This window comes from Pteropus vampyrus, unplaced genomic scaffold (assembly GCF_000151845.1).
Source record: "Pteropus vampyrus isolate Shadow unplaced genomic scaffold, Pvam_2.0 Scaffold200, whole genome shotgun sequence".
NCBI lineage: Eukaryota > Metazoa > Chordata > Mammalia > Chiroptera > Pteropodidae > Pteropus > Pteropus vampyrus.
Window position 1 is genome coordinate 474,492 of NW_011888981.1, and position 13,343 is coordinate 487,834.

Here is a 13,343-nt window from a genome sequence, read left to right on the forward strand (position 1 = left end):
GGATCTTAGGCAAACCTTCTTTCTGAGCGAGTTTCATCAAGTCCCTGAGTATGTTCTCTGCCTTATAAAGACAGCAACAGCTAGATTGAACCCTCCCGCCTCCTCCTCCTGCACAAATGTACACACTCTGAGAACAAGAGAAACCCCACGTACCATTAACACATTCAAAGACATCACAGCACTTTCCAGGTGTCCCATCTCCACGAGAGACTATGCGGGGAGTGGATCCCACCTCACACACGGGGAAACCACATAAGCCAGAGAGACACTCGCATCTGAAACCAAAGAAAAGGGAAGGAAAACCCCATGAATAAACAACAACATAGAAGTCGGGAGACCACGAAGTGGCTGTGCCAAACTGACTCCACTATGTGACACTGTCCTGTTTATCTGGTGCCACTGGGGACTGGGGAGGGGGTTCTAACATAATGTGCGTTCCACATAACTAAGGCTCATCTCCTTAATATACACCCAGATTTTTAACTTTAACCATTTTGACAGAAATATTCCTAAAATCATTACTTTAATTCTTACTTAAGTAGACCCGTACTGAGCATAACATTCTCTTGATGAATCAGGGCCATTTTCATATGCATATATTACTATGCTATTCCATAATTCAGTGATGCTTGCACAGGCTCCCACAGAATGAGTGCTCCTGAGTTCAGTGGCTCCATGTTGCTGCTTTGTTGCTGACTGTTAGGCATTTTTCAGAAATTTGTCTGACTCTTCTTTCAACTACTAAGTTACTAGCTTTTCAGTCTTTGTGTGTGTGTGTGTGTGTGTGTGTGTGTGTGTGTATGTAATTGTGTCATTAATTTATAATTGTGAATATGGAAAAAAAAAGATCCTGACTGAAGACTGAGGAGTTCTTTATAAAGGGCATGACCTGTGGCATATAAGTGAACTCTGTGAAAGCTGTTTGGAAGATGAAAGTCTTAATTTTGGGATCTTCTTAGCTACACATATGCATTTCCCTCTATATGCAGAAATGAGGTAGGTATTCCATGAACTGTAAGCTAGCTCTGCTGGCTCTCACCCTTAACTTCAACTCTGCTGTAAACCTGCCTAAACATAAAAAAATAAGAGGCGGGTAAAAATAAGAAAAGGAAAAAATGTTAACTCCCTGACGCTGATCTGTAAAAATGAAATAGGAGGCAGGAAGCAAGCAGCTCAGGGCAGCAGAGGGTCAGGATGTAAACGTAATACTAGGAAGGAACAGCCAGGCTCCTGCTCTGCAGCTCCCTTGGGGATGGAGGTGTTGTCAGAGGGTGGAGAGGATGACTAAGGGGTTAACCAGGTTGACAGGAGTGAAAGGAAGGAGTCCTAAAATGTATAGTGGGGGTCAAGATCAGGGAGAGGGTGACGGTCTCAGCAGGGAAGGGCTATTCACACATTCGTTAATTCTGTATTATCCTCCATTCCTACATAAGTGATTGTTTCGTTGGTCCATTGTTCTTTATATCATAAATAAAATGAGCTTGTGGTCCAGGAGAACCTCAATGACCAGGCCCAGAGGTTTAATTACATTCACAGTTAACTACAGAACTAAAAAGGAAACAAATTTAAGTTAAAACTTGTACCAAAGATCATTAAAGCCACTGGGAAGGTGTGAATGACCTCCCCCAAGGACGTCCCTCCTCTCAGGCTTCCTCTATGTGTGTGTGTGTGTGTGTGTGTGTGGCAGGGAGGGGCGTTATATTGGATTACTGGGAGAAGAGGGTATGAGATAATTAAAGTTTTGCTGTAATGGTATTTCTGCCTGTGGTTTAAAATAAATGTCTGCTTGTTTTCTGTGAGTGGAGCTGATCACCCTCTAGGACTGAGTAAATATGAACTGGGTTTTTTAGTCCCTAGTAAGGTTATCCTATAGTCTTTCATTTTTATGTGCCCACCCAATGCAGTATTAAGCACTTAATCATAACATTGTGATATTACAGTAGCAATGTACTGTTTACATTTATTACAACTGACATTCTAAGTATCAAGAGGCCATGCCCTGATCCCAATATCTGGATGTGATTACAACGAAAGCATCCTGCAAGAATAGCTGACAAACCTTTTCTTCCTCATCTTCTGAGATTCATTCACATTTTGCCCACTGATGTGTTCCAGGGAATCACTCCAATTTACACACCAAAGAGAATACATCCAACCAAAATACCCCTCTGTAGATGTTGCCCTTCGACCCTTCAGTGACCTTCAATGAACACGTATGTGCCCTTATGCACCAGGCTCTCTGTTAGGCTGTCAGAAATCACACCAACCTGAAAACCAGAACTAAGCTGCCGTAAGTCTTTTTTCCCCTTTTACATTGGATCTATTTCCCAATATTTAAATATCTCGTTTTCCTAGATACCCGCACAGGCTGCCTCCAGCAAGTTGCAGAAGACCTGAAACTATACCCAACTGCTTATTAACCCGCTTGGAGAAAGAAAACCTTTTATGCCAAAGTTTTATTGCTAAAGCAGAATGACTGCATATTAAAGATCTAAAAATTCGGATGCCCTGGTTCTTGCCGGTGGGCCTCCTCCCAGCATCTGTCTCCATATCCGCATCTTCCTTGGCGAGACCTCCCTTCCTACCTGTTGCCATCTTCTCACAACTTCCCCCGAACCTGACATTAGCAGATTTTAAAGACTTTTAGCACCTTAATAAAAAAGAAACATACAAAGGAACCAGAAAAGGTGAAAATCTGGGTTCACGTCAGATATCTATCAAGCAACTAGCTACGGAGTTGAAACTTTATGAAACTGCAATTTTTTGCAGGTTGAAAATAGTCAAATTGCAGTTTCAGATAGTTCGACACAACTCATCTGAATTACCTTTTGACAGATACGTCTACACTCACTCTGTCAGGTAACAAATGAGGGATCCCTATCATCACCCTTATTTGCCAAGGAAGGTTATCATGTCTACAAATTAGGTGAGTTCACGGTAGTTTTTAGCAGTCTTTAATAAAATTATCCTAGATTCTCTGGTTTGCCAACATGGGAAGTAGGTAGCCTTCCTTTTTACAGATGAGAACAGTGAGGCACACAGCTTCAGTAACTGACCGGAAATAAAATAACATTTCCTGTCCTGTATTTTCCACTAGAAGAGAGTAGACTTTCTTCTGTTGAGTCACTAAGTTAGAAAACAACTGAAGCATGCGAACTGTATCTCATCCTTACCACCTTTTCTCTTCATTTTTATTTTTGTTTGTCTTCCCACCCCAACCGTCCTCCTAACTTTTACCCCCATGCCTGCAGAGTGAGCAAGGAAACGGAGAAAAGTGGGTTAGTGGCGGGAGAAGCAGACTAATGTGAGGAAGAGAGATGCTTACTGTTGATGTCACCACTTGCCCCTCCCTTCCGAAACCCTCCTTGCCTCAGTTTCTAGGCTATAACTTGGTCTCCACTCACCAGTCTCTCCTTCTCTCAACCCATGCCATCTCCATCCTATGGCTCAGTTCCTGTACTTCCGTGGTAAAAAATCTTCAATTACTACTCACTTAACTGATCAATTTCTCAGCCTAGCATTCGACACTCTCAGGTTCATATACTGGTTTTCCAATTCTCTCTTCGAGTATTTCTCTCCATTATCCATATGCTACCGTTGTACTTTTATTCTTCAAATAAGCCTCGATTTTGCTGTCTTTGCATAGCTCGCCCTATTCCCTCCTCAACATTCCTCCTCCAGCCCTTACCTCCAGCTGTTTGTCTAAATACCATGTGCTTCTCTAGGCCAACCTCAGATAACAGCTCCTCTCTGAAACCCCAAATACCCAATGTTTCTTAAGGCCCCTTTCTCACTGTTTTGCAGTGACTTGAGCACTCATCTTGCCACAAGCTCTCTTAGTATTTATCACATATAGTCGTTAAGTAAATACTTCTTAAACGAAACAGAACTAGAGATGAATAAAAAAAAAAAAAGCGATAGTATATGAGCCAAACAATAACGACAACAAAAACGAAGTGAGAAGGAGAGCACTGAGATTTCTATATGGTTAACTCAAAAAAAAAAAAAAAAAAGTACCTAAGGCAGAGAGCTCTTTGCACGATAACTTAAAACAGAAGTACTGAGGGCTTTTAAAAATAATTTTAGAAAAAAATTAATTAAATAAAATTCACCCTTTTAAAGTCTGTAATTCAGTGGCTTTATATTCACAGGGTTGTGCAACCATCACCATACCTAATTTTAGAGCATTTTCATCACCTCGAAAAGAAGCCCTGTGCTCTTCCCATCCCCCCTCCCCGGCCCCCTGGCAACCACTAATCTATGTTTTGTCTCCATGGATTTGCCTATTCTGGACAGTGCATATAAATAGAATCATACAATATATGGGCTACGGGCTTTTTAACTTTAAACAAGAAGCAACCTGTATTTGCAATCCTCCGGGAAAATCAAGCCTCTCATGTTATCCTCGGTATTAAGATAACGATCAATCAAGGCAGCATATTAATAAATGTTTGCATAATGTAATCACAGCTGCAGCCAGGTGGGTTGGTTAAGCTGCCTTTTTTTCTCCTGAGTAGGTAATAGATTCAGCTGCGTGGGCATCTGAGTGCCCGAGCACAACGACGAACAGCACTCAGAAAACCATCCAAGCCCCTAGAGGGCACTCCCCTCCTTAGGAGGCCCGTGCTGGCTGGTCTGTGAGTGGAAAGGCAGTGCAAACGTGCTTTCCCTTCCCGTCATTTGCTTCCTGGACTCCACACACAGTCCCAGGCAGGCCAGAGTCCTGGGACAGCTTACAAGGTGCTTCAAGTCTGGCCTCTCCTTATCCTTTAGTTCCAGATTCTACTGGTTCCTCCATATGTCCCGCAGTTGAGCAGTGATGGTCATCTGCCATTCACTAAATCCACCCCACACCTTATCACTCAGCGCCAGAGCTCAGGTGTCCACTCTGCCTCAAATCCATGCCTCTCCTGCGCCCCTGGTGGATTCCACACAGCCTTAAGACCGCCCAACCCGCAAGGCCTTCTCTGATCAAAAAGCAACAGGATTAATCTTCCCTCCTCTGACCTGTAATAGTACACGAGGTACCAAACTCTTGGAGGGTACATGTTCATCCTACAATATCAAAACCCTACTGTTTCTCCAGAGGTTAACCATGCATTTTATAATTTTTATGTTTACAAATTTTAGACCAAGAGCTAAAAGGTGCAGCACTTTTCAAAATTAGTGTGTACAGGGAAAGACTATGGAATTTGTTTAGAATGCAGATTCCAGGGTGCTAACCACAAAGCTCGTTTTTCTGCTAGTCTGGGGCAGGGCTCCAGAGTCTGCTTGTATAATAATCTCTCCAGGAGATTCCACTGAAGGGAATCTGGGACCCAGTTTCTGAGTAACTCTCTTCTATGGGTGCAGGGCCTCGGTCGTCAATTTAATTTGCACTTTCCATTGGAAAAAGCCAAGTATGACTAGTTTTAACATTTTAATAACAATGACGATTATTAGTATTTGCCTTCGATCATTTACAAACACTCCTTCCTGCCTGGATATGGCTGCTTAGAAGTGACAGACACGTGGGATGAAGAAATGAACAGCTTTATTTACTATCCAATACAATCATCCAGCAGAACATGTGTGACCGCTAGCAAGCTACTTAAACTCTGGGATGCTCAGTTTTTTCATCCTTAAAATGAGATGGTTGGACCATAACAAGCTTTCTTCTAACTATAAAATCTCACAATTCTATTACTGCTGTCACTGGCCCCATCACCGCCACAATCTGGTCCCGGCTCGTCCCCTCTCCTGCTTCCCAGTGGCCTGTACCATTCCTGGAGCACATCGCAACCTCATGGAGCACATCACAACCTCGTGCTCCACGCTTGCTCACTCTTCCTCCTCGCCAAGCACCTAACCTTCATGCTCACTTCAAGATGGGCCTTCTCTCTGACGTTTTCTGGTGATTTTTTTTTTCTTGGAGAAGGGAAGTATATTTATACATCTACGAGTCATTTTTTCCCTACTAAAGAAGACTAAGCAATGCAGGAGGAGAATAAGCCCAACACTGGCATCTCCATAGCACTAGGCTTGTCTTCGTAACTGTTATGGCTTCATAACTAAGTTGGAGAATCAAGAGTCTGTGTCCCCGGAATGACCAGAGGAACTGTGAAGGATGGACTAGCAGGTGTTGCTGGAAGAGACTCTAGGGAGTAGGAGTCCTCTTCGCCACCCCCATGCTATTTAGCACAGCACAGGAGCACCCCTGGAATGTGCCCCTGAGGTGGGTGCCACGCAGAGAGCTGAGGGTGAACGTTATTCTAACATTCCCCTACAACAAACTCCTTCTGCAGCAGAGGAAATGCAGAAGCAGCAAACCATCATCTTCCCCAAGCAGACCCACATCCCTGCCCAAACCCTGGCGGGAAACAGTTCACTGAGGCCCTCTGCAAAGGACATCTCCCAATACTGGATTTATGCCACATCTGAACTGAGTGCTTGGGCCCTTCAAAAGAGAAGAACCATTGTCTATAAATCAAAAACTACTCTTTATGTGTGGGAGGGAGAGCTCTCCCTTTTGTCAGAAAAGAAGGATAAACGAGGAATTAAAAGGGCAAAGTATTTGTACTACTAGGATTCCACACAGTGTGTTAAGGAAATAACTGTCAGCAACAGAAATTATAATGACATATAAAACATTCCTACTCTATAAAAAGTAGCTTCAACTTTAATTAAATCTGATGCACTATCTTTCTACTAATTAAGTTTCTTAACTCTTTCCAGGCATGTATAAGTTTTAAAAAAGAGGCTGCAAATAAACATCCAGAAGGAAATAGGTTTCCCACCTGAGTATCCAACTACCCAAACTACATGGACCCCTCCCCATGGGTGTTTCTTAGGGTCATAATTTTCCTTGTGTCTCACCATGAGACATTTACGACTTTCTAAGTCACAAACCCTCCTTCGCCCTTTCCCCAGCTAATTCCTGTACGAGCTTCTTGCATTTCTCCAGCCCAGGCCAGAAATCCTGGGAGTCAGCACGGCACAGAGGTCGGCTCTGGGGATCCTGCGCTTCCTTCCAGCAGCCGTCGCTCCCCTGTCACAGCGGGATGTTACCTGTACACTCTCTACCTTCCCTTCAGAGACAACAGTGAAATCATTCTGCATTTGCTGTTGTTGTTGTTACGTTTTTTTTTTTTTTCTTCCTTGGGCGAGAAACTGCTCCAAGATAGAAAAGGTATAATTGAGGGCAATTAGGTAAAATATTCTTTTGTATTTCCTAATATTAGGAATAATAATAAAGTTCATTGTAAGCCCTTAATAAAATGGTTATTATAGCTTTCCTTTTCCTTGCTTTCTTAAAAGGCGAATAATTATGGTTCTCTCCTCGAGGCTGGCATGTGGCTCAGGAAATTTAAGGTGCTAAGTTAAAAGACAAAGTGGTAAGAAAATGGAAGTTGCAAGCCTACACGGTTCCTATATGATCTATCAAACTGTCTTTTAGGATCATGCCCCACAGGAAGCAGGTGTGGTAAGGAGAAGCAATGGCACCATATACACATTTACCAGCTCGATGTGACTGGCTGGGGAAGGAAGTTGGGCAAGTTGCGAAGGGACTCAATCCTGGCAGGAGGGGAACCAGAGGCACAGAAACACAGCTGGAAAGAACCCCCGGGGCCAGTGGCCCTGCTGAAAATGTGACAACTGGGACCTGGCAGGCTTTCTGAACTTTGCTCAGCTCAGCCCAACTATCCAGTAACAACCGAGTCCCAGGAATGGAAGGCTTTCGGTCAAAGATGCTGGCACTGGCTTTCAGGGTGGGCAGGATGGCCTCAGAGAATACAGAGGGGACAGGAGTGAGAGATGCACAAGGAACCAGTTTGAAAAAGTAAGCAAAAAGGGAAAACTGGCACGTTGCAGGAGTGGGTTTGGATGTGGAGAGTAAGTTTTAATAAAGCAACAGAAGGTATTCCTGTTTGAGCCAGAATTGTCAACTGCATTAGAAATGCATGCTCTGGAGCATGGAATCTGCCTGTGTATGAACATGCAGTTATTTCATGCCTATTGGCTGCGTGTGCACATGCAGTAGGGCACTAAGCTGGGTGGGGCTGTGCACACACAGGGTCCTGGTCCTCAGTTTAGGGGGTTTAGTTTACGGAGGTGTCAGACATACAATCACGAATGGGAGCACAATGAGGTGAGAACTATTCTATCCCCTCCCTGGGGCCGGTGAGAAACAAAACCAATGACATTCTGACTAACCTTTGATTTGAAAACCTGAGCAAAGCCTCCACGGCCGGGGATGCTAACCCTCCTCCAGAGCCATCGCCACCGAAACAGCTGACTTTAAGCCTGTGTCCACGTGGGTCCATGTGGGCTGTCAATTCCCAGGCCTCTCATCCTTGTCATCAGTGCAAAGTGCCAGGATCCTCTGGTTTCCTGTACTCGAGGGACTGTGCATCCCCACAGAGTCCTGCTCCGCTTCCCAGGGACTCATCCCTCCATGCCATTCTCCCTGCCTTCCTGGCCTTTCCTTTGCAGGCAAACTCAACACCTAAACATCCCCACAAGGTGCACCACTCAAATCTGTTCTAATGCCTGACTGGCTCCCCCTAAAAAGTTTCCTTGTAGCCACACTCACTTATTCACCCGGGCTGGAAGGCAAGTCGACATTCTCTAAGTTGAACCCTTGCTAGCCCAGCCCTATGCTGTCGCTTTCCTCTCTTGTGCAAGCCTCTCTCTTTGCGGCTGTGATTCCTACCCATTTCTTAAAAGGGTAGAGGTTCGAAGAAAGCACTCTAACATCAGTCTTAGGCTTGGGTTCTGGCCACTTAGGAGTTATATGATCTTGGGTGAGTCATATCTCTCTGAGCCTTGACTGTACCACATGCGGATTAAATAAACAGATATATGAAAAGCACCTAGAATAGTGCCTGGAACACAGAGGCACTCAACACCTGTTAGCTATTTTACGTAATTATAATTTGGAAGGTTTCAGTGTCTATGTGGACAAAACATTTTCACCACCCTGACCTCACTTGATCTTTTGAAATTCAATGACCCTGAAGTCCAGTGACCTCTCCACTTCAGCCACTTGCTCCTAGGGCCACAGCTCTCTGAAACTTCTCAAGTCAAATGTCCTACTCGCCGATCACAATGGTTCCTCCGTCCAGTCCTCTGGTGCCGACAGTCCCACCGCACCGGCTCTTCAGCCTCATATTGTTCCCTGTTCTCCTCAGCAAGGGCCTTGTCCCGATTTTATCTCCTTAACAACGTGGCCCCAAACCCATGGTGTTCTACCTGAGCCACCGTCTTCATGATGACTTCAAACTTCCTGACCTGACGTTAAACCCAGAGATGAGAAACCTGAATGTCTCAGGAGTTGGGCAGGAACCCTGGGAGAGTACAGAAATACTAGAGACAACTCAAGAGGGTCTCGGCCCTCCGAGGGGGCTTCACTACTCCTTTCATGTGGAAACGGACAGTCAATCTTGCTATACCTTCCAAATGCTCAAGATAACACCAGATTTTTATGTGAGGCCTCCCAGTTTTTAAATGTTGACTAATTTAAAGATGGCACACACATACAAAAAGGCAAATCAAAGAAAACATGTCTTAGGGTCAAATTTGGCCCCCGAGGCTTCCAACTGCAAACTGTGATTCAAACCAGTTATGTCCTCTGTGCTCATACCCAAACTGCTGAGGGCTGCCGGGGGAAAAGCACACTCCTGGCAGTAGCTGCTTTGCATCGTCAACACTGAGGTCCCTCCTGTGACTAACAGACCTCCATTCATCCCCAAGGATCACTTTTTCCATGAGGCTTTTTCTGACTCGAGGCACAAAGACAAATAGCCGATGCTGTGTGTACACATGTATGTAGGGTGTGTGAGTGGGCACAGATTGTGAAGTGCCCACTTCACAGCATGAGGAAGTGGGGGTGGAGGGAAGGGAGTTCCAGGAAAAGGGATGAACCTACTCCAATTTATAGAGGCAAGAAAGAGTACAGTGTGTTTAGGTTGGAACAAATGGTTCAGCACACCAGGAGCATATTATGTGTTGGGATGAGGACCGGGGGGTCTTGCCGGGGAACTTGCAGGAGACATGGCTAGTGAGACAGGCCAAGGATGGGTAATAAGGGGTCCTGCCTATCACACTAAGAAGCATCTTTAACTGAAAGCAAGAGAAAACAACACATCTTAAACAAGTGATGCAGTCTTGCTAAGGGCTGTTTATCTGAGGAGAAAACCAACCGTTTCATATATTCTATTTTCTTGAATTGTAAAGATAGGTGGGATAGTGCTAATGTTTTAAGCTGCAAGACACATGAAAAGATTACAAATCAATGACTACGATAGGCTGGTATGCCCTTTCCTCTTTCTCCATCTGCTGAACTCTGACTCATTCTTAAAGACTCAGTTCAAAAGTCAAATTCGACAGTTTTCGAAATCAGAATCAGTACCTTTTTGCTCTGTGAGCTTGTTTTTTATTTTTATTTTTGCACACTTCTATTTCTCAAGCAAGCAGCACTTTAAATGGCAATGATTTACACGTCTGTCTTCCCTTTAGAGTGTAAGCTTCTTGACATCGGTGACTATGTTTTATTTATTTATTTATTTACTTACTTACTTATTTATTTATTTATTTATTTATTTATTTATTTATTTATTTATTTCTGCATTGATTCCATTTATATAAAATTCTAGGAAATGCAAACTATACGGACAGAAATCAGATCAGTGGTTTGGGATGGGAGGAAGAGAAGGAGGGATTACAAAGAGACATGAAGTGATGGGTGTGTTTTTGTTTTTTCTTCTTCTAAAAGAAAGGGTTTATTGAGCCACATGCTAACCAGATATAAAACCGGGTCCTGGGGCATGCAGTCTCAGCCACGAGCAGCAGGGTTAGGTGGAAAAAGCAATATGCTTGCCATCATGGGGTTGATGGGGGCTCTTTTATACATCAAGCTGGGTGGGAGAAAAATAAAAGTTGTTTTGAAAGGATTTACACTGGCTGCAGGTAAAGGGGGCGGGAGAACGTGGTTCTGGGATCAGGGCAGAGTCCGTAAGGGAGTGTGACTAGGTTTCAGTCTCACCAGGTAGCACATGGCTGGCACATGGTAAACACTCGAATATTTGCTCTATGGGCAGACTGAAAACACTATGGGGTTTTGATGCTAGGACGCGCCATAGATGAACTATCTATAAATTTAATTAAAAGCATTTATTGAATATTTACCTGTGCTAGGCACTGATGAGAGAGATATGGTGTATCCTTGTTCTCAAAAAGTATATACTCTATTGTCGTAGGAAGATAAGAGTCTTCCTAACAGTCTTCAAGAACCCATGACCTAGCTATGGAAATCAAAGCACTCAATCATATTATCACAAGAGCTATGACACACAACTTCTTTCCTTTACAAAAGAAAAGCCAGGAAAAAAATCATTTAAAATGCATTTATCTGTGTGATACATTCACAACAGACTAACTGAGCAACAAGTCCAAAAGAAACTAGCTGTCTCCACCTCCAGGGTCTCAGTTAAGTAGTTAAAACAGTTTGCTGTGCAAACTGTATCTACACAACAAATGAAGAGAAAAATATTTTCCATGAAATTTGGGGTTGCTTTTGGCATTTCCAGAAGAGGTAGGATTTTAACATTTTAGATTTGCTTACTAGTGATGTAAATAACTTCACAAAATATTTTTGCTTAACTCTGGAGCTGTTGTTCTGTTTGCCTGTGTCATGAGGATGCTATAGCATCAATGAGAGTGAGTGGGGAAAGCCTGATGTTCAGTATTAGCTATGTGGTGGGTTCTGCTTTCCAACTTTATTGAACATTTGATGGAATTCAGTTGAGCTTCTATGTCTCAGGGAGAGTCAGAGGGCCATGTATTTAGTGTCTGGTGATGGCCAGGGCCACTCAGACCAAACTGGATGCCACTGAGTGAGAGCCTTGAGCTTTGTTTCAGGACTGAAACAAACGTAAGACTAGACACTGTTCAGGTTCATGGAGAAACACAAAAGACATAATAAGGCATGAATACAGGAAGTACAGGGCTTCCACATATGAAATGAATTGTGACAAATTAAAGTCTTTAATAGAGAGACAGTTCATCTCCAGTGGGCAAGGGCTTTACTTCTAGGAAAGCATATTTTCTTCAATCTGGGGATACATCCAATGACAACATCGAATTCCTACAATTATTTTGTTTTAAAAACATCAGAGTTTAATATAGACTCTGGCTTTTTTAGTTATGAGTTGATTTGCTCTTTTGGGCCAAAAATTACTGTGACAGAGGGCAACGGAAAAGATGTTCTTTTCTTAGTTGAGAAAGAAGGGCTTCAAATACATTTCTAAATTTTTTTCTGCATTTGTTTAAAAACAGAATGCTATCATGATAGCATACCAAGACTCAAAATGTTTTAAATTTGTACTATGCTAATACATATTTTACACAATGTATAATTTATTTATTCAAAAAGTAGCTGGATAAATTATCCCAATTAAAGGAAACCACCAAAAAGTGAATTGAATTAGAGAAATTTGTCTTCTAACAGACTAATCTTTAAAAATAAACACTAAATCTGTCATTAAGTGCCATCTTCTTTGAGATGACGTCTTGGGAACAGATGGACACGATAATTAATGACAAGGCTCTTATTTGATAATGTTCTTCTGAAAATGCGTATTCAGGGGTAATTTCCACTGGCTATTCAAGTAAGCGTCTACAAGTAACTTAATTACCTTGCACACTGTTAAAAGCATAAATACTATTTGATGATCTAAAGAACTTAACGCTGTCTCAAAGAACTAAAGAGTGCTCCCTGAGCTATGAAACCTGGCAGTTTCAAGCCACCGAGAGGAAGTTTCAGGCTTTGACATATGTGTGTAGTTGGGCTGATGAGCCTGTGTCCCTGACCTTGTGTAACCCTCCCACCCCCTAAAGTCTTCAACCAGCAGAATGATGGGCTGAGGCTCTGGAGAGTTGACTGAGGAGCTCAACCACCCAAGTGTTAAGTACATTAGCAAACAGAAAGTTAAAGGACTCCTGACACGGTCATGCCATGACTATTACTCAGAAGTGAAAAGATTACTCAGATGTTAATGGAGTAGAGGAATAAGAAAATCCACTGACTTCTCGACAAAATGGGAACTGTATGATGCCACGATTTGAAACTATAGGTAAATAGGGAGGGATGTGAAAAATGATCATCACTTATGGTTTGTGTGTGTGCTTTTTGAGGTCCTTGATTTCTTAGTTTAGATTTAAAGGTGGAATATTACATTATAGCTTTTTCTTAAGTCAGTTTTCATTGTTTGGTGGAAAGCCAGTCTACTAATTGATTCTTTTCTTGAAGGCAGATTACTCTGAGTGTGTGCCCTTCTTATCACCTTCCAAAGGTCTGGAACTTT

General features: G+C 42.9%; 1 protein-coding gene and 1 long non-coding RNA gene across 5 annotated transcripts in view; both read right to left on the bottom strand.

The window, feature by feature from the left end:
* Positions 1-13,343, bottom strand: part of CRIM1 (cysteine rich transmembrane BMP regulator 1) — a 180,217-nt gene that overhangs the window by 76,418 nt on the left and 90,456 nt on the right. For 3 of the 4 annotated variants that reach the window (XM_023537797.1, XM_011372095.2, XM_011372094.1), the window contains exon 5: positions 154-275. The exons of the other annotated variant lie outside the window; for it this stretch is intronic. In XM_023537797.1, coding sequence (XP_023393565.1) covers positions 154-275 — 122 coding nt within the window. The remainder of the gene's footprint in view (positions 1-153; positions 276-13,343) is intronic. 4 annotated transcript variants of the gene reach the window in all.
* LOC111746753 overlaps positions 10,408-13,343 on the bottom strand; it is a 12,001-nt gene continuing 9,065 nt past the window's right edge. Inside the window, exon 2 of the long non-coding RNA XR_002783255.1 lies at positions 10,408-13,322. This is a non-coding gene — a long non-coding RNA (uncharacterized LOC111746753). The remainder of the gene's footprint in view (positions 13,323-13,343) is intronic.